The sequence below is a fragment of the Zeus faber genome (assembly GCF_960531495.2).
Source record: "Zeus faber genome assembly, chromosome: 2".
NCBI classification, from domain to species: domain Eukaryota; kingdom Metazoa; phylum Chordata; class Actinopteri; order Zeiformes; family Zeidae; genus Zeus; species Zeus faber.
In genome coordinates, this window is record NC_137189.1 from 32,034,317 (window position 1) to 32,054,716 (window position 20,400).

General features: G+C 43.1%; 1 protein-coding gene across 5 annotated transcripts in view; it reads right to left on the reverse strand.

Annotated features, from left to right (window-relative positions):
• sonb (SON DNA and RNA binding protein b) overlaps nucleotides 1-20,288 on the reverse strand; it is a 24,368-nt gene extending 4,080 nt beyond the window's left edge. The window contains exons 1-18 of one of the 5 annotated variants that reach the window (XR_013844759.1): nucleotides 20,032-20,288; nucleotides 18,395-18,628; nucleotides 17,706-17,737; nucleotides 15,705-15,901; nucleotides 14,541-14,767; nucleotides 13,840-13,945; nucleotides 13,097-13,278; nucleotides 12,759-12,913; nucleotides 11,999-12,617; nucleotides 10,967-11,160; nucleotides 10,591-10,764; nucleotides 10,306-10,481; nucleotides 9,784-9,918; nucleotides 9,593-9,679; nucleotides 7,252-7,518; nucleotides 4,163-4,273; nucleotides 2,831-2,947; nucleotides 2,054-2,237 (exon numbers count right to left, since the gene is read on the reverse strand). Coding sequence is in view for 4 of the 5 variants with exons in the window: in XM_080024296.1 (XP_079880422.1) it covers nucleotides 2,178-2,237; nucleotides 2,831-2,947; nucleotides 4,163-4,273; nucleotides 7,252-7,518; nucleotides 9,593-9,679; nucleotides 9,784-9,918; nucleotides 10,306-10,481; nucleotides 10,591-10,764; nucleotides 10,967-11,160; nucleotides 11,999-12,617; nucleotides 12,759-12,913; nucleotides 13,097-13,278; nucleotides 13,840-13,945; nucleotides 14,541-14,767; nucleotides 15,705-15,901; nucleotides 17,706-17,737; nucleotides 18,395-18,628; nucleotides 20,032-20,114 (3,156 nt within the window). In the remaining variant the exon portion in view is untranslated. Of the gene's footprint in view, nucleotides 2,238-2,830; nucleotides 2,948-4,162; nucleotides 4,274-7,251; nucleotides 7,519-9,592; nucleotides 9,680-9,783; nucleotides 9,919-10,305; nucleotides 10,482-10,590; nucleotides 10,765-10,966; nucleotides 11,161-11,998; nucleotides 12,618-12,758; nucleotides 12,914-13,096; nucleotides 13,279-13,839; nucleotides 13,946-14,540; nucleotides 14,768-15,704; nucleotides 15,902-17,705; nucleotides 17,738-18,394; nucleotides 18,629-20,031 lie in introns of all 5 variants that reach the window. The other 4 variants (XM_080024296.1, XM_080024295.1, XM_080024294.1 and 1 more) reach the window with 4 other exon arrangements.
• Between the last annotated feature and the right edge of the window lie 112 nt (nucleotides 20,289-20,400).

Below are 20,400 nucleotides of genomic sequence, written 5' to 3' on the forward strand. Positions count from 1 at the left end.
TTCTCTACTTTGTAATGTCAAAGCTAAATAGTATGAGAGTCTATTTGCTGGTGCAGAGCGCCGCAGGTGGATGTCCTCCCCGCATGGCCCCCCTTGCCATTTTTAACTGCCCCCTCAGTCACTTCTTCCTGGCGCCAGGCCTGCACTTGAGAGGCTACACCTCTCCCACGATGGGGTGTGGTTTCAGCCTTCGGTGGACACGGCCCCGGCGTTTCAGAGCATACTGAAAGAGAGTACTGCTTTTTTTTTTTTTTTACGATTTTGAAACCTAATTTTATATACTTGGCGATTTCTTTTAAGAATTCTAATTTGGCTGGGTGGTTAAGAACACGTTTTTCTGTGGTGTGACAAACTCAGAACACATTTACTTTTGCTTTACAGGGACTTTAAATGACTTAAGATGTTAACTGTATTACAATAACACTGCTTCTTCACCCTGTAAATTAAGTAAATCTGTTCCATTGCTCAGAGTTTCCGTTACCCGGAAATGACTGGTTTTTGACCGGGAAAATCTGTTGAAGTCCGACTCTCTTTAAATCTCTCTGGTCATAATGTCCGGTGAAGATAATTCCCTCTCAGCACAATTCTAATTAGTGCTGGACGATAAAGTGGTAACGATAATAATCGCTAAATTTCTTTCCTCAATGTCTTAATAAAATAGGCTTGATCATAAAGCCAATTGATTTGGACCATCTAAATCTGACCTTTCACCTCTAGCCAACTAGCTTTGTCGCTATAGAAAGAGGCCCCGCCCCCTTCCTTGGGGTAGGTTGCACTTGTAAACACACCAGCAGTAGAGACAGCGCGGCAGCGTCCAGAAAAGGCTTATAGCAAACGGAAATGATTTCAAATTGATTTCAAGTTGGCAGCAACACGCTGTAATAAAAAAAGATATGAGCCAGATGGGCCTACATTTAATTTCTTGTTCGTTTACAAATAGTTTTATTCCGTTTTATTTTACCTGAGAATATGTAGGCTTAATGCTGAAGGAAATTCTTTTTTTATGTGCTGCCCCAACGAACGAAAGCACGCATAATACTTTTTTATTTGTCTGTTTTTAAAATGGCGTTATGCACGTGAGTCTATTGACGGAACTTATTTTATTTGTAATAAAATGGATACGCAAAAGTAGCCTACTTTTTAATAAAAAATATTATAAACCTACATGCCTTGATTATGTCATTCTTTATATAGCTTGCCTATCAATTGGTTTTAGGCTCAATAAACACAGACTCAGATAATATTTGACCAGAATTTCTCCCATTTGTCTGGGACACTATGTGGACCGGCACCAATATTTCTAATGGAAACTCTGCCTTTGCTGCTGCAGGTTTCCTGCACATGCATACTAAAGAAATGGAGGCAAAATCTTTGGCTTTTTGTCATGGATAGTCGACTTTTTGAGAACGCCGTGAAAACACGAGTGTGGACTGAAAACGTTTTACACAAAAACAGCGTTTTTAAACGTATCCGCATTAATGCTGACATGGCCTATATCTCACAGCCCTAAATGTAAAAAAAAAAAAAAAAAACTCCAACCCTAATTCAATGTATCAAATGTTTTTTTAAGGAATGAGATTCAGACTAGATCATGCTCCAAGATGGCTTACACCCTAGCTGCTCCACCACAAGGTGAACAGATGGATTTGGAACGCAGCCCCGGCCTAGACTGGGTCCTGGCAGGATGTCCTTGTTTGGACCGGGCCTGGCCCTGCGGCACTCCAGGACAGGTGTGGGTCTAAGCATTCCAGTCCAGGCTAGTCAAGGCCAAACCAGCACCGCACTGACCAGATGATGCTGGACCAGTCCAGATCAGACCAGATTGGGCCGGATGGCATTGCCACGAAAGGACCAGAAAAAATAAATCCTAGTTTTTGAACCGCAAAATTGTCACATGAAGGCCCAGTCTGCTTTCAAAACCAGCACAACATCATGAAAAGGGTTTATGTATTATTCAGGATTTTCTTTTTGTCCGGGACCTTCTAATTTACCAACATTAGTAAAACACAATTAAGTGAACATAATGGGATTGGGTCTGACTCTTTAAACTTACTGTCATCTTTCTTTTTTCCTCCCTCCTCCCCATTCTCTTGTCTTTCTCTGTCCAACTCCCCCTCTCTTTTCCCACACAAAGGGGGAGGGGGAGTTGGGCTCCAGAAAGAAGGGGAGGAGGGCGCTCATATCGACCCATCGCCCCCTAGTGGTGGAAAACCATGCTGCAGCTGAACCCGTACCTGCTTTGGTGAGAACAAAGTGAGACATCTGCATTGCCATGTTTTGAAAGCAGGAGCCCAGAGCTGTACAGTGTGTGTGTGTGTGTGTCTACTATATAGTGTGCTAGTACGCAACAACTGCTCCTACAAACAACTAGACTACAGTGAAGTCTGCTCCCCCCAAAGCAAACTGGCCAATCATAGCTAAGCTACTTTCTTCACAGAGATGAATGGAGTGTATCCTGACATTGCGTCTTTAAAGATAATTATTTAAGTTTTCTGCTGTTGGTGGTTTAATGTATAAGGTTCGGAGAGAAAACACGCGCACACACACACACACACACACACACACACACACACACACACACACACACACACACACACACACACACACACACACACACACACACACACACACACACACACACACACACACACACTCTACATCTCTAGGTGCTAACTGGCAGACATTGGCAATGCAGGCGCCTTTCAAGAGGGGTTTGGGATATGGCAAGGGGCTTCCTGCGGTTTATGTGTGCGTGTCTATGTACATGAGTTGAACGTCAATTTTTTTTTTGGTCACATCTGTTTACACACGAGTACAAATGTATGGGTACCTTTTTGAGCCAGGCCTGGGGGCCGCTGGTAGACAGCTCCTCAGAGCTGAGGACCTGGGCCCCTGTAGAACCAGTGAACAGTCCAGGGATGCTGTTGGACTGGGCCCAAGCGTCCACCTGGAACAATAAAGAAACAAACACACGATTTACGCCAGGGCTGAGACAGATCTACAACGTGAATTAAGATGAGGTCTTATGTACTATATCTCCCAACGAAAGTGCCGGGCCAACACTTCCTCCAGAAAACACACGGGTGCAAAAACTGGAAAAAGGTGCAATAAAAAAAAGAAAATCCACATGAAAAAAAGTAAAATAATTATACAAAATGCTACAATAAAAGCTTTAATAGTAATAACATTTTTTACTTGGTATAATGATCTAGTCTTCAAGCCTTAGTGGTCTTCAAAAAAGACTTAAAATAAAATAATAAATAAAAACTATATATCGACAAATTTGGACTGATAATATGCTTGACATATGGTCTATTTCCAAAACCTATCCTGTGCTAATAACGTATCTAGGGTTGGGTACCAAAACCCTGCGCCAATATGGCACTGGGTTTCGGTAAGTCAGGCAAAAACACATGTTTGTGTCTTCACACTTGGAGTTCGGCTGCAGCTCCAAAGCAACGGGTCTGAATCGTGTACGATTTATTTTATATCTAGGGCTTTCACATGCACCGTTTAGTCCGTTTGAATGGAACCTTGCTGTTAGGAACTCCCAACAATGAGTGATTTCCTTCCACAAAGACGCCGTGAGGCAGTACTCTTTGGACTTACATTTATTTATTTTATTTATTTACCCACAATGCAAAGGCCCTGTCACTACCTAATCGGCCCTGGAATTGTTTTTAAAAAGACAGACAAAAATATAAAAGCACATTACAGTTCTTTCAATTTGCCATGTTTAATTTATATTTATTTTATTATGTAAGTTTTTTTTCAATTATACGTTGAGGCGTTGTGGCGACGGTATCGTTTAAAAATATCGGTTTAGTAACGGTAACGGAAAAAACCCTACGATACCCAACCCTAAACGTATCCTGATCGCATTGTATATTTTAAATATTAGACCATTCTTGTTTTGCTTTTTTCAGCTACTTTTGTATATTTGGCAATTCTATTTGATTAATTACTTTACTTTTTTAAATTATTATTTATTTTTTGTAATGCTAATCGTCTGTAGACACGCACCAATAATAACCATGGCAAATTCCTAGTACATGTAAATGCCCCTGGTGGAATAAAGTCATTCTGATATAGTTTGATATAATTAACCTCATCTTAATAGCTGTGCCCTTCCAAATGTAATCCTCATCTTTTCACTGTGTACCTGCTCCTGGGCTCGACTCAGCATGCAGATGGCGCTGACGTCGTAGGGATTCTCGGCCAATCGCCTTTGAGCTTTGATCCTCTCTGTCACCGCCTGGGAGATATCTACCGGCTGGAGAGAAGACACAGGGGGAGAGACAGAGAGAGAGAGATTGTGAAACTAGTGGATGAGTGGTGTAGTCTTTATAGCACATATTCTGAAAACGGCGCTGCATTTAAGAGAAAGAGATTTTATTAAGTTGTTCTGGGCAAATTCACAATAATACAATGCATACAGATATGTTGGTTCCCATCATTTATAACACAACCTCACTGAACGCTTTACTGTTGAGAAACTTGCCACTTTGCTAAATCTCCTTTTAGAAAATGGGAAACTCACATTGTAATCATAATAAGTCTTTGTGTATTTTTTTTTACAAATTTTCAATAACAGTTATATCAAATTCTATTTAAAACTACTCTTTGAAATTACTGTTGTACAGTTAAACCATAACGTTGGCTAGAATAGGTTGGCAGTAGGAAGTGCTGCAACGTCCTATTTCTAGTCTCTGATTTGTAAGAATGTCAATGAACCCTGAAAACATGATAAAATGTGTGGTTTGCATCCTATTCTCCCCCTTTGGTACAACATAATGTCTAACTATAATGGGAGTGTTATAGTTAGACATTATAAAGATAAAGGGGAATAAAATCGACAAGAACATTCAACAACAAAACAGTATGATTACATTAAACATGTCTGAATGGAAGGGGTACTATATGTTTTGGCAAACATATTAACAGAATGGTGAGAAATGGATCTCTGAGCTCCAACATACGTATGGGCTCTGTTTACCCTTAATGCTTGGGTCTTGGGTGATCTGATCACAAGTGGACAGCTATAAGTACAGGTGTAAACGCACCCAGGACACATTGAGGACGCATTGAGATCGATTGCCAGACCACATTTGGAGGTGGTCTGGGCCGCATACGGCCACGTTCTTTTAGCAGTGGGTACGCAAATGTGTCCTAAACCACATTGAAGTACCGGCTACTCAACTGACGTTCTCTGCCTAAGCATGAGTACACACTCATTTGCGTGCCAACGGTGTCCTACTAAAGTGCGACCAACGAAGTGGAAGTAGTCACAGAAAAGCAAATGACTCAAAACAGAAAGTTCTGTAGGGATAGGATAAGCTGTCCCTTTTATGAGGAAAATGTACCTGTTTACTTGCATATAGAGAGGGGATCTGATCAGGGATCCGATCACAAGTGGTTACTCGAGACGCATCTGGTAATGCCAGGTGTGATCAGACGTACTTAGAGCTCAGCTGTCCGCTTGTGATCGGATCACCCAAGACACATGTACAGTATCTGCCAGGTGTGAACAGGGCCATATTCACACATTATCACATTCTTATACTCACATCAATCACTATAGCATGTGAAGTATTGGTGAGTGAGGGGACCCTCCTCTCTATCGCATTTATAGACTGTGGGGAACAATTTGTTTAGTTTGACCTTGACTCTGTTTCCATATCTTTAGAGATTTATGAATTCGGAAGTTTCCCTTATATAATGATTTGTCTACCCAAACAGGGCTGTTTAAGTGGGCAGAGAGAAATGTCCCACTACAGGCTTCTAGCTCCAGAGCCAGCCAGGCTGGGGTGTTGTCAGCCAAGCACTTAAAATTCCACCATTTCTCTATACCTCACAATTTTTTTAGGAATGAATTTCGATGCATCTCTTCGGAAGATGTCCGTGGATGCCGTCCGGACCATCCAATTTCCTGATGTTCACCAGTCTCAGAGCCCTCCTCATGTCATGCTCTGAGATGCTGAATGTGCATTCACCTCCGGCGGCGTAATTTGGTTCTGTTGTGCTAACCAGGGGGCTAATGCGAAAGCGTCAGCATTCACCATGGTTGTAGCCGCTGTAGTCCTGTAGTCCGTAAAAGTCCATAATCCCTGTCACATGTGTCCGGTGTCAGACAGCGGGAACTGAGACTCCACTCTTTCCCTGTACCGATGCTTTGCCTCTTTCACAGCCCTCCTCAGTTGGTAGGACAGCACTTTGTAATCGTCCATGTTCCCCAACACGAGCAACACGGCGTAAGCAGAGGTGCGCATGTTCAGTGCATCCTGTATGGATTTGTCAACCCACGGTATTGCACCGTAACAATGGGAGCCACATCCTCCACTAGCTTAGCAATGTTCGTCACCACTTCAGTAAACTCGCTGACATCATGTCCTGCAGCGCGTCTTCTGATTGGCCGGTCCAGCACCTGATCTTCCTCATCACTGGAGCTTCCAAAACATGATGGAGATAATTCAATTTTGTGCAGGCTGTTATTTTAATCACAATAAAATCTGTTCATTAGAAATTAATGGTAGGGTACCGTTTTTTTTTTTTTTCCATGTAGGCCTAATATTATTTCCAATCTCCTGATTATGTTCGGTCACTGCATTGATGCAAAATCGTCCACATTCACAATCGCAATGCATCTTAAAATCAAGAAATTTCCAAACCTCTAGTGATGACCGGGTAAGTGAACTGTTCCCTGGCTATTTTAAATAGTATTGTGTCCGGTAGAGATTTATTCTGTTTCAAGTGAACTGACATCAGCTCACTTTCCTCCCAATTGATCTGGAACCCTGAAAATGTTCCAAAATGATTGATTAGCTCAAGAAAATATGTGATCCGATTGACTCCTGAGGGCTGCTGAGATACACAAGTAAATCATCCGCGTAAAGGAGATTTTAAGGCTGTCCTTTAATAACTATAGTGCCTGCATAGGGGCTATGTCTAATATGCATAGCTAGTGGTTCTATAGCTAGAGCGAATAAAAAAATGGGAAAAGCAACATCCTTGCCTTATGGACCTACGTAGCTTAAATGGAGGCTGGGCATAAATGATTTTAATCCAATCAATAGTACTTAAACAAGTGATTGAAATATTACTTGAAAAATTGGGTATTTCAGCCAAATATATAGTGACACAAAAGCAAAGTCAATCGCAGCGGAGGTAAGAAACTCCACATTCCTCAGAACACACACATCCATTCACACCTCGAAACACTCAAAAACAAACAAACACTCCTTGTCCTCTCACCTGGAGCGGCGGTTCCGGGAAAACACTGTCACTGGATGGTGGTGTGGTGGTGGCGGCGGCAGTGGCCGGTGGCTCCTTAACCGTGGGCGTCGGTGTCACGGTGTCCATCTCTCCTGGCGACGCTGTGGTCGCCGGTGTCTGCGTCGTCGCCATGGGAATGGATGCGCTTGCTGCCTTGCCCACGGCGGTAGCTGCTGCGGTCTTGGCCCTGTCCGCCGTCTTCTCCACGGGAACCCACTCTCCGTACACTCCCGCCCCCTCGCCCTCCTGCACGGCAAAACCCATCACAGCATGTGAGACAAATGACTGAGTTCTCCCCCCTGGGGTTAATTGGGTTAGGGGATATTAGATGTTAGATTTTTTTTTTTTCCCCCACCCTGTATAAATGGTTACAGTACAATTGTAAAACACCAGTTTTAACGTCCGCTGCAGACGGGTTCAAAAACGATACTATGCTGGTATGCTGATACTAAATGATTTTTAACTTAAAATAGCATAAACAGATTGTGGTGTGGGGATGGTGTAGTTTGAGCAGCAACACCTGTCCTGGGTCTAGGTATTTGGGCCCAGGACCAGTCTGGCTGTATACCTGTTGCTTGTTACATTAATCAATGACTAACAGGTAAAACCCTCATCCCCACACACACAGGAGAGGAGCCCTTGTTGTGACATGCTGTCCATCTGCTCCGGGGCGTGTTCCACCTTGCTCACTCCCTCCAATAATCTTATCTGTTTTCTTAACCATTGTCTGTGTCTCTGTGCCAGAGGGCCCTGAAAGTGCCACTTGGACGGCATGTGGCAGGCAGAACTGCCACACAGATATTTTATACCCAGCTTTGCTGAGTAGTTAGAAAAATATATAATTACTGCGCAAAGTTTATTGTATATTGCCAAATCTTCTTGTTTACTTATTTATTTTTAAAGGGGGCCTATTATGCTTTGCCTCATTTTCTGTCATATATATAATGTTAAAATGTTGGATGTTCGTATCGTATTAAACGTGGCCAAAGTGTCAAATAATGAGGTAAATTAATGACAAAGTAATAGCTGTGAACAAAATGCTCAGGCTTCGGACTGCTTTTCTCTACTCTCTGCACAAGCTGACATCAGCTTGTCACAGATTTCTTTACAAAACCAATAAAAAGTGTTTCATTTAATTGTAGATGTATTTGTTTTATTATTTTATTTTCCACTGTTTCTTCTTCTTCTTTGGGCTGCTCCCATTAGGGGTCGCCACAGCGGATCATCTGCCTCCAATACCTTCTGTTCTGCGCATCTTCCTCCCTTACACCAACCACCTGCATGTCATCCCTCACCACATCCACAAACCTTCTCTTTGGCCTTCCTCTTTTCCTCTTGCCTGGCAGCTTCATCCTCAGCATCCTTCTCCCAATGTAACTCTCACTGTCCCTCTAATGTCCAAATTCTTAATCCTGTCCATCATTGTCACTCCCAATGAAAATCTCAACATCCTCAACTCTGCTACCTCCAGTTCAGCCACCTGCCTTTTTGTCAGTGCTACAGCCTCTAAACCGTGCACACATTTTCCAATGTTTACACAAACCAAAAAAATCTCAGCATGAGAACACCGGTGCGGTGTTCATGTCTCCCGCAAGCTTGCAGAAAAGTCGGAACAAACTTTTAAATGAGACCTTGTAGATCCGATATGAGTGACGATTCAGCAACTGGATTGCTTATTACTCACCTCAAATTTTCTCAGAAACAGATTTTGGTGGATTGATAAGGTGAAATCAGTTAAAGTAACGGAGTAAATAGAACGAACCCCGGAAGCCATGTTTATACACCATCGGCTCACATAACTTGTGGCTTCGGTAGGGTGGCTCCACCCACTGAAACAGGGCGTCAGGAACACAATGGATTTAGAGGTACGTTAGAATGGCTCTAAAGCATAATCTGGTGGCAAAACATATTTAAAACATAACATTAACATATATTAACAACGACATTAACTTGTGTAAAAAGGAGCATAGGTCCACTTTAAGGTTTATTTTATATTGTTTAGTTTAAATCAGAATTTATCTTTTAGTTCATATCTTAGGTTTATTGCATATTGCCATTTTTATTCTATTAATTTATTCTTTATTTATTACTGATTCTTATGCGAACTGCAAATTCCCTATGGGAATGAATGAAGTACCTAATCGAGCCCTCCTTTTGACACCACCACACCTTTGTACGATACGATATTACGATATTACAAACAGCACAAGACCGTGAGAATTGTCGATTTCTGATAAAACTAAATATAACTCAACGCTTTGAAGGCGGCCGTGACTTCCACTAGTGGACACATCCTCAGTCCAAGCTGACGTGATGTTACCTTCTTGCGATGCTGAGACCCTGAGGAGACGGGGAACTCCTTAGCCATGCCTGCGTCACTGCGGACAGACGGTCGGACGGACATGTTCTGCCGGAGGTAAAGGTATTTTATATGTCAACGTATTGTACATTTTGAACATTCACTTTTTATACTTGTTTATGGGGTAAATAGGTTGTTATGTGTCCGCTCACGTTGATACTGAAGCTTATGGCCCTCTGCTCTCGCAGGGCCGACGCCCCGAACGGCTTCCCCTCTTCCTCCTCGTCCGAGACGTGAGGCTGGGCCACCGGCAGCTCCCCTTTGCTGTCCACAATCATTTTACATTTCTAGAAACACACACACACCGTTATGAGAACCTCATGAGAAGTCTTAGTTAGTCCTTTATCTCTTTCATATCACATCTTTGAAACTACACTCCACTAGCAGCCTCAGAAGGTCTGAAATATCCTCTTAGATAAAACATAATTTCCTTTTTGTAACAAGAGAGATCTGTTCGTTTTTTTTTCCCCTGGCAAATCCAGAAGAAAGACAAAGACAAACTTTGAGTCAAAGGAGTGAATTAAATGGCACTGTACTTGAAGTTATAAACAGCAATCTGCGTGCATTTTGATGCTAGGACAACTTAACATCATTTTACGATCTTCCTGTCAAAGTGCATCGTCCCATATTTTCCGTCGAATCACCCGCGTCGACCATATCCACCTCCCACACACCTCTGTAAACTCCTTGATGCTGATGCTGTTGGCCTGCTTGGCCACCTTCCTCTTCACCTCCTCCAGCGCGGCCAAGTTTGCCTGGGGGGGGCCTGGCGGTGGCTTGTTGGTGATGGATGGCAGAGGGGGCAGTGAGGCCAGAGCTCCCATGCTGGACAGCGCTGCCGTCATAGTTGCTAACCGAGGCAAGAAGGAGAAAGAGAGATTTTGGCTTTGATTAACTGACAGCACATCAAATCATAGCAGCATAACTGTCCATAATATCACACAAGCAAAAATACCTACCTGCTGTCATACTGGCCATAGCTGCATTCATTGCCATGTTAGGCAGGGGCAGCGGTAAATTCAGAGGAAGCTGGGCGGCCATTTTGGGTCTGAGGTTGTCAGGGATGGGCATGCCGGCCTTGGCACACATGGCGGCTGCGTTGGCCTTGGCAATCTCCAACAGCTGCTCCTTGTCTAGTGGGGCACATTGATCATAAATAGGCTAGGTAGGTGGGATACAGCACCATCTTAAATGCTGTTTCTATGTTTCATAATTTGGGAGATGTTAATTGTTTCCGGAAGTTTTGGAAAAAATGTATATAACTACATGTAAATGTACACCAGCTGCATTATCATAAAAAAAATATATATATCTTTTTTGGTGCCGTCTCCTCACCCAGTTCTGTGATGCGCGAGGGGCTTTTGCTGTCACCACGGTGCTTGCGGGGTGGGGACCTGTTTTTCCGGAGGATGAGCACGGGGGAGTGGCTCGGCTCCCGCTTCCAGCGGTCCCTCTGGCTGAAGGCGCCGTACGTACCCCTCCGCCGGCCCCGAGAACCCGAGAGGGAGCGCGACCTCCTGGGCTGCGACCTGTAATGGAAGAAGGAGTAGGACTATTTTTGGAGTGCAGCTTTTATTTATTCATATTAATTTACAGTTGTGGGTTGTTTTTTTTGTAAACCAAGTCAAACTAGAACCAGAGTTTAGCTTGTTGTCACTCTGTTGATTCAATTCAATTGACAGTATACCAAGCTGCAACCATTATGGCCAATGCAGAAGTACTTTCAACTGCAGTTTAGCTAATGGCCACCACATAGTGCTACAGAAAACCTCTGACTGAATGGAAGTCAGTGGGAAAAATATAAACCTCTTGCTCGAGATTTGAATGCTGACCGAGCGCAAACCCAAACTCTGGGCTTCAAGTCACCTTTTAGGTAACCAACAGATAACGTTACAGAAGCTGTGTCCATTTTCTTTTTCTACAGTCCAGAAACTCAACTCAGCCTATAATACACAATACGCCTATCACGATATATCATACAGTCAAAGAACAATATAGGGTATCATTTCAAAGTTGGAAGAAATAATTAAATTGAGTTTTGCTGACCTATGATACTTGAATTAAGAGTGAAAATAAGGATGTAAACTGCTAAATTATTCCAGATAGATCCAGATGCTAATAGAGAGAGATAAGAGTACAGTAGCCAACAAGTCATTTATTGGACCTCTTAACAGTTTAAATATTCAGTGTTAACTGTGTAGCCTTCTGTGTTCTTGCTGCGCTAACAAGGTCACTGCGATCCATAAAAGGCAGAAATTCTGATCAGCACGTTTTCATATATTTTGCTAAATTTCAACATTGAATTATTATCCAGCTCCCAAAGAGGTCCAACCACAACCAAAACTACACCATGTAGCAATTCATTACCTTGATGTGGACCTAGACCTTTTCCTGGACTTGGATCCAGACTTCTTCCTGGACCTGGACCTAGACTTTTTCCTGGACCTGGACCCAGATTTCTTCCTGGACCTGGACCTAGACTTTTTCCTGGACCTGGACCCAGATTTCTTCCTGGACCTGGACCTGGACCTAGACTTTTTCCTGGACCTGGACCCAGATTTCTTCCTGGACCTGGACCTTGACTTTTTCCTTGACCTGGACCCAGACTTCTTCCTGGACCTGGACTTCTTCCTGGACCTGGACCCAGACTTCTTCCTGGACCTGGACCCAGACTTCTTCCTGGACCTGGACCCAGACTTCTTCCTGGACCTGGATGTTTTCCTCGTCAATGGGCTCCTGGAGTGGGAGCTCCTCCTGTACCTGCGGGACGGTGACTTGGACCTCCTCCTCCGCTTGGACGAAGACTTGGCTTCCTTCTTCTTCGTGGGAGATTTGGCACTTCCATCAGCCGAGGTAGAGGCCGCCTCCTCCAATGGGCCAGACACTAGAGGTTTGACGCTCTGACCCGGATCCACAGGGCCAGAGGGGCTCGGTGAGGACCATCGCCCTCCCTGAAAAGCTGAAATCTTTGTATCTTCTGGTTTATCTAGGGACGATGACAAACAACACTTTAAATAATCACCCGGCAACTCACATCCTGACATCAAACGGGATTTACAGTATTTACATCGATAAACTGTAAAAATGACTGGACAACACTGTGAAAATACATCCTTCCAGTCTCTACCTGGTTTCTCTGTGGACTCCGCACTGGCCTCCGTCGGGTCCTCGACACAGGGGCCGGGCCCCCTCTTGCCGGGGTCCGACTCGGCATCCGGCAGGACTGTCGTGGGGGGGCTTTTGGAGGGGCCGTCCAAAGCCTCCTTCCTCTCTGAGGAGCTGCTGGGGTGCAGGAGAGGACTTTTATTGTAGATTGTGTATTTATAGTAATTGTGAATGAAACCAAAAAAGCGCCGTGCGCAACTGTGCACAATGGGAACACTTTCTGTGCGTTCAGCAGGTTCAGTTGGTTTAATTTACTTGGGTGGACCATTATATTTTTAGGGTGAATTTTCATGCATTCACCTGGAGGTGCTGACTTCCACTAGGAGTGGGAGTGGTTTCCAGCCTCCTACAGGTTTTGCAGCTTCGTGCCCCGGTGTGGAGAAGCCTGGAGGCAATGTGGGGGGATCTGCCTCAGGTCGCTCGGCTTGGACCTCAGGGGGCCTGGGGTCTGTCGGCTGCTCTTTGACCCCAGTAGGTTCCAACTGTGGAAACAAGGTTTGAAATAAATACTATGAAGCCATCCAAACATTTGATATCTATCTACCATCCATTATCACTTTTTAATAAATTTTCAGTCAGGTTGTGAAACAGCAGATAGTAAAAATACTTAAATAAATGCAATAATTCACCAGAGATTGGAGATTATAAATGTGATTTTGTCTTTAACATTGCCACCATGACTTCCAAATTCATTGGGAATTTGGATTGTCCGCGCAATTTCGATATCAGGTACAGCGGAAATTTGCACATAAAATAAATAAAGGTTTTCAGTGTTCAAAATCTGTCAACATATTAAGGAATTAATGTTTAATTGCAATACTCAAACTGTCATGACTAAAATAATCAAAATATATGTCAAACCTGCAGCTAGAAATTAGTATAATATTAGCTCATAAAGCTCCCAGAACATTCCCACCTTGGGTGTTAAAGTAGATATAGATAGATATAAGTCGAAAGGAGAAGGGCTTGGGATTGGGGTTAAACAAGTAAACGATACTCAAAAGGAGTACAGTGCCAGACATCATGAACATAGAGTAACGTACATTTAAAGGAGGAGTGTCACGAGGGGTGTGGTCGAAGGGAGGGTCCTTCCTGTCTGCAGAGCGTCTCTCCCTGGAGCCGGACCGCCTGGGCCTCGCAGACCTGGACCTGGGAGCACCGGACGCGAGAAAGCTATGTCAAAAAAACAGAGACTGCAAACCATTTTTCTTTCATAGGTAAATGTCACTCACTTTAAGGATGGGTTCGCCATTTTTCAACCCAGGTCTTATTAAAATGTTGCTTCCTATTATTTACGACTGTTCATAGCACAACCTTGCTGAATGCTTTACTGTTGAGAAACTTGTTTAGGCCGAAAGAAATGTCACCTCTCTTGTTGGAAGCAACAAGCTGACATTATAGTCAGACAGTCCTTGTTATAGAGAAAAATAAATGGCTGCAAACCACGATCAAAGCAAATCGTTTTCTTTAGTCTCGTACAGGCGTACGATTATGTTCTCTCTCTCTCTCTCTCTCTCTCTCTCTCTCTCTCTCTCTCTCTCTCTCTCTCTCTCTCTCTCTCTCTCTCTCTCTCTCTCTCTCTCTCTCTCTCTCTCTCTCTCTCTCTCTCTCTCTCTCTCTCTCTCTCTCTCTCTCTCTATATATATATATATTATCAATAAATAAACAAAAACAAATATTGATGAGCTTACTAGTGTGCAAGTCACTTATGTTCTTAGTGAACCAATCAACGAGTGATGCACACCTGGACCTGGACCTGGACCTAGACTTTGACCTTGAACGGGTCCGTCGCCTCCTGGACCTGGAGTGGGATCGCGTCCTAGACCTCCTGGAGCGCTGTCCGGACTGGGACCGAGAGCGCCGAGTCCTCCTCGCAGCACGGGAGCCTGAGCCCGAGCGGGAACGGGAGCGGGGAGAGCGATGCCTCCTATCGCCTCTCTCTGGTTCTCTCATGGCTTTTTTAGAACTGTCCTGTTGAGAGACAAAATAACTTACAGCAACCTTTTTTATAATTTTTTTCAGGACTGGTGGTTGTTGGCATTTTTTCCAAGCATTACTTTCTTACACAACTACAAATTTCTGTGTGAAGTGGAGTTGCAGGGGACCTTACTTTGGTAGATCGCTACACAATTGAAAAAGCTGGAATCAAATGGGGCAAACTACTTTGTCCTGGTAAAACCATGATGCAAAACTACTAGCCACAGGGCAGAAGAACTATCCTCATTTTTGAAGTTTGCTGAAAATACCACTCATATTATGCACTCAAGCCATTCTAACATAAAAATATAAAAAAATAATAAATAATATAATAAAAACAAAATTGTATTGGTTAGGCTTTGGAATGCTAGCGTTCAGAGCGGTCTGAAGCCTGAGCGCTTTGTTCACAGCAATTACTTTGTCATTAGTTTACCTCATTATTTGACACTTTGAGCAAGTCTAATACGAACATCCGACATTGTAACATTATATATACACGAGAGAAAATAAGAAAAAGCATAATGTTGATTTGCAAAGTAGACACCCCATCAATGCCAAAAAAATTTGGATACAGACTAAAGGGTCAAAAAGAAAAGACCCTTAAAAAAAAAAAGAGAAACGCTCTCAGCGAATATTTCCACGTAGTTCATGAAGGCACATTCTGTCCTGGACCAATTAGCCGTGTGCTCCAATAAAAGCAAACACACTTTTTTACGCAGGCATCATCAACAATCATTGAAGTATTCGGCCGACTTGAGGCAGCTGGGCGGCCATGCTGCCGTCTGCAGCTGCGGCTTGACCACGCCTCTTGGTCCGCCACAGTTATATTCAGTAGCTAATTAGGTCTGCTAATGCAGCCTAGCGAAACATTTACTCAACAATATGAAGTTTGGGCCATGGGTCCTCCCTCCATAACGCGACTGATTGGTACCTGTTTGGGGATGATGTCGGGCAGGTCGGCCCGGTGCCTTGACCCGGAGCTGCCCACACCGTTGCCCTCCTTGATCCTGTTCTCCCTCTCAGAATCAGAGTCTGTCGAGCTCCTCTCGTCCTCCTTCCTCCTCTTCTTCTTCTTCTTCCTCTTTCCCGACGAGGGCCGCTTGTGCGTCCTGGATTTCCCCACGCCATCTTCATCGGGGGAAACAGAGCGTTTTACTTAATGGCAGAAGTGCCACCTATGGGTAAAAAAGCGCCTGAGAGAACTTTGAGCCTTTTGCCATTCAGTAGCTTTCTAAAGCAAAGAAAGAGAAAAAATTCTCTATTTTTAAAACCAGGCCTTATTATAATATTGGTTCGCACCGTTTATAAATGTTCATAACAGCTTTCCTAACCGAGATTTAACATGTTTCTTTTAAAGGGGACCCATGATGCTCTTTTTTACATAAGTTAATATAGGTCCCTTAGGTCCCCAAATTATGTTTAATTAGTTTTTCTGCTGAAAATACCACTCAAGATTATGCATTCTAACCATTATAACATACCTCTATGTCATTCTGTTCCAAATGGCTGTTTTTCGCGGGAGAAGCCACCCTCCCAAGGCCCTGAGTTCTGTGAGCACTAGTTCCAGTTTCTCTGAGCCAATGGCGTTTGAGCATGGCTTCCAGGTTTTGTTGTATTTACTACGTAACTTTCATTGATTTCAATTTTTCAGTTCACCCAAAATCTGTTTCTGAACAAGTTTGAGGCAAGAAACAAGCAATCCAGTTGCAGAATCTTCACTAATATTAGATCTACAAGGCCTCATTTAAAAGATAGTTCCCACTTTCATTGTCGTTCTGCAAGCCTGTGGGAGACACGGACACCGCACCACAGCCTACAGTCAATGTACCCCATAGATTTAATATTATTATTTTTTAATAAACACACGGCAGAATTATTTTTTAAATACCGGTAAAGCAGACAATGGGGTATTATTAAGCCGTGGCTGCAGACAACAGTGCGCATTCCTTCCTGCGGCCACGCAGCCACCCTGAATCGTCCGGAATTGTGCACAAGTGACGCTGATTGGTCCGATCCGGGGCAGGGAGCTTTCATAATGTTTGTCTGTCTTGCAGATGAGGATCGGCATACAGGGCTTGTCAGCTGTGCAAAGCCACTGAAGCCGTCCTTACTTCCTGTGCTTATTATTTCACTGTTTATCATTTTAACCAGTGAGCCTTTCTGGTTGTTTTTTTTATAAAAACTCTCACCATGTCGGCGCACCCATGCCAAAAAGACTGTCTCCCTCCCCAAACCCCTAACCGTGCGGAGAGCTTCCCATATTTATTTGTTGAGTTACCCAGATGGAGGGCGGTTCTAATTAGAATGCCTCCCTCGGTGACATCAATCAGGCCAGCAAAGCTGAACGACTCGTTTTAGGACATGTTTCCTGAAACAGCAGATCCTAAAAAACTGACTGGGTTATTCCTATCAGTATGTCTTCACAGTTTGTGTGTTAGCAGGCCCAGCAGAGACCCCTCCCAAAAAAGTGAAAAAGTGAGATTGCATAAAAGGTCCCCCTTTAAGGCCTAGGTTGTGCTATGAGCAGTTATAAATGACTGAACCAACATGTTCATAAGGACTGGGATGAAATATAGCAAACCCATACATTAAGCATTCTCAACCTTGAAGATAAGGCACATTCTGGGCCCTTACATAGGCAGTATACTGAAAATGAACTAAGAAATGCATGATAAAGGACCATTTGTCATCTTCCAAAACACCATCTTCAGTAAACTCAATATAGATTAGTATTCACTGCGAATTCTGATCACCCTGGAAGATCAACCGTGATGCCATATTTGGGACATATGTTACCTTCTCATTCTAAACTGAATTTGTATCACTCATCCCTATTGCGGACAGAGCAGGACAGGGGAGATGACAAAAGAAGGAATGAGGAAAAAGTGATGAGAGAGAGAGAGACGAAAGGGGAAGAGGAGACACGGTGTACCTCTGTCCTTGTCCTCGTCTCCTGGTGTACTTCTGCTAGGAAACACACAGGACAACCGAGTCACACAAAAAGCAGAAAGCCAAAACTGGCATTTAACGCCCATCCCATCAAGGTTTCCCCAACAACTGATGTGAGGAAAGGAACCCAAGATATTAAATACAGATTAATACAGCCACAGATTCTTAAAAAAACTTGATACCAACAATGAATTCGCTCAATATTATCAAAGCATCACATTTGAACACCCACCCCAACCAATAAAAACAGTCAAAAGCATAGCCTAGAGATAGCAATTGTATTATTGTACTTTAAACTATAAAACATTTTATTTATTTTTTTTTAACGATAAATTGTTATATTACTGTAAGACCTTGTTTTTAATACTAAAGGAATAAAGGGTAACATCACACACCTATTTTGGGGATGACTACTACAACCATTAGTAAAGTGGGTATTATGACCAAGCAGGTAGATGCATTGCATTTAAACTATATCACAACATATTATAGTTATTTATTATACTTTATAACTCCCTCTGCGGGAAATTAGTTCTCTGCATTTACCCATCCTAGTATTTGACAATTCTAGGAGCATCTATAGTATCTATATCCAACGGTATCTAATTATCTATAACAATATATCACCCAGCCCTAGGTAACGCTTGTGAACATTGTTTTTGCCCGCCTCACCGCGGCTGATGCTTGTCCCCTCCCTCAGACTCGGCCCATGACTCGGAGCTGCTCTCCTTCTCCCCCTTTGCACGCTTCCGCTTCCTCTTCTTGCTTTTATGCTTCTTGTGCTTCTTGTGCTTCTTCTGCCGAGCGTCGTTGTCGCCACCGCCACTGTCCACTTCCTGTCGGTTCCCTTCCGCCGCCGCCATCAGGGCGGTCGCTTCAGGGCCTGGGCCCAAGGCATTCACAGGACTAAGAGAAACAGACAGTGAGGCAGGGGCCGGTGGGCAGGTGAAGGAACTCAACTTGTGAGTCCAATTCCCTGAAACGGTCTAGTTTATGAGTCTAAAGTCCACCCTCTGATGCAGAATTGTTTTTTCCTCCTGTATCTATCACTTGAAGTCACCACGTGGGAAAAGCCTACCACACCTTACAGACATATTTTTATTTAACATTTTTTGGTTACTACAGAATTCCATGTGTTATTTAATAGTTTTCATGTCTTAACTATTGTTCTACAATGTAGAAAATAGTGAAGATAAAGAAAAACCCTTGAATGAGTCGGAGTGTAACTAACTGTTGGTACTGGTACTGTATGTGACCTTCTGAAGGCCTTGGACTTTCCCGAGAGGATTTGGGGAACAATAAGTAATAATAAATAATCAGTCGTGTACTTTTTAAGAACAGTGCTTAAATGTCACCCTAAACAGCACACGGCAGATGCTGTATTTCTACACTATTTAGTGCGAATGCAACGTTAACTTTTTTTTGTAACTTTGGTGTCATTGACGAGCACTCCCGACGTCTAATCGTAATGTGCTGGTCTTGTACAGTCATTTCTGTCAAACATCCCCCCATAAAAACAGCTTTTAATCCCCAAGGACGCTCCTGTCATCGTTGTGCTCTATGTCCTCTATATTGTTTATCGCTCACTCGGATATCCACTGGTCGCTACCAAGGTAGCCACTAGTCCTCCTGGGATCCACAGGGAAACAGTGCATGTAAATACAGACAGATTAGAACTACAAAACAGCTTCCTACAAAGTCAACAACAACAACAACAAATAACTGACCATAACACCAATAACAGAAGAGCTTAAATTATATTAATCGCTTGATAAATAAGGTTTTTAAAGGAGAATATTGCCACATTTATAAACTGTAACGTGGTTTCAAATTGTGAATACTTGAATTTTTGTGTTTTATATGTGATAGAGTCGCCATGTCATTGACCCATTAATAACAGTAAAATAAACAATAATAAATGCAAATATAAGTTTTTCATAGATATATATAAAAACACGCTCATAGAAATACATGAATCCCTTCATGTTTCCTTGGATAGAACATCAAAAATGAGGCGCTATTTGCTCGCGTAGAAACGCAAACCGTTTGGTGTTAATCGTTTGGACACCGAGCTTTTGGGCACAGATATGAAAAAAAAATAGATGTATAGATGAATGTGCGTGGAGAAAATATACAAATATTCAACCAACAACCAGCTTTTCGTTTAAATAGCAACGTAGGCTAGCAAGTGTTAGCTGCCCCCGTTAGCGTTCGATGCTGGCCGGCGGAAATCCACCGACACGGAGTTAATGAGCAGCTTCCAATAAAAGCGAGTACACAATTCAACATATTATAGAGAAATAACGCACCCGTCGTCTTCGTTTTGGTCCTCGATTTCCCTTATTTTATTCAAGATAAAGACTTGAAAGATTTGCTCTATGTTGGCCGCCATGTGTGCGTCGGTGATTACGCTCCGGGTAAAGTTGCGGCTCGTTATGTGTTCTTAACTAACATTTTAAAGTGGTAATCCGTAAGCATGTTTTGTTGGGGGTCGGATTGTATACTTAGTTTATAAAGGCTGCCATTTTATAAAACAGATCTATACAAATGTCTGCGCTCCTCTAGATGCAGCGTCTCCATTGTGGGTGGCACCGAACGCAAGATAAGTGAAGCGCAGCCGCAGTGGATTTGAATAAGGTACTAAAATTTTACTTTTGGCTCCCTACTACTAGCCCCTA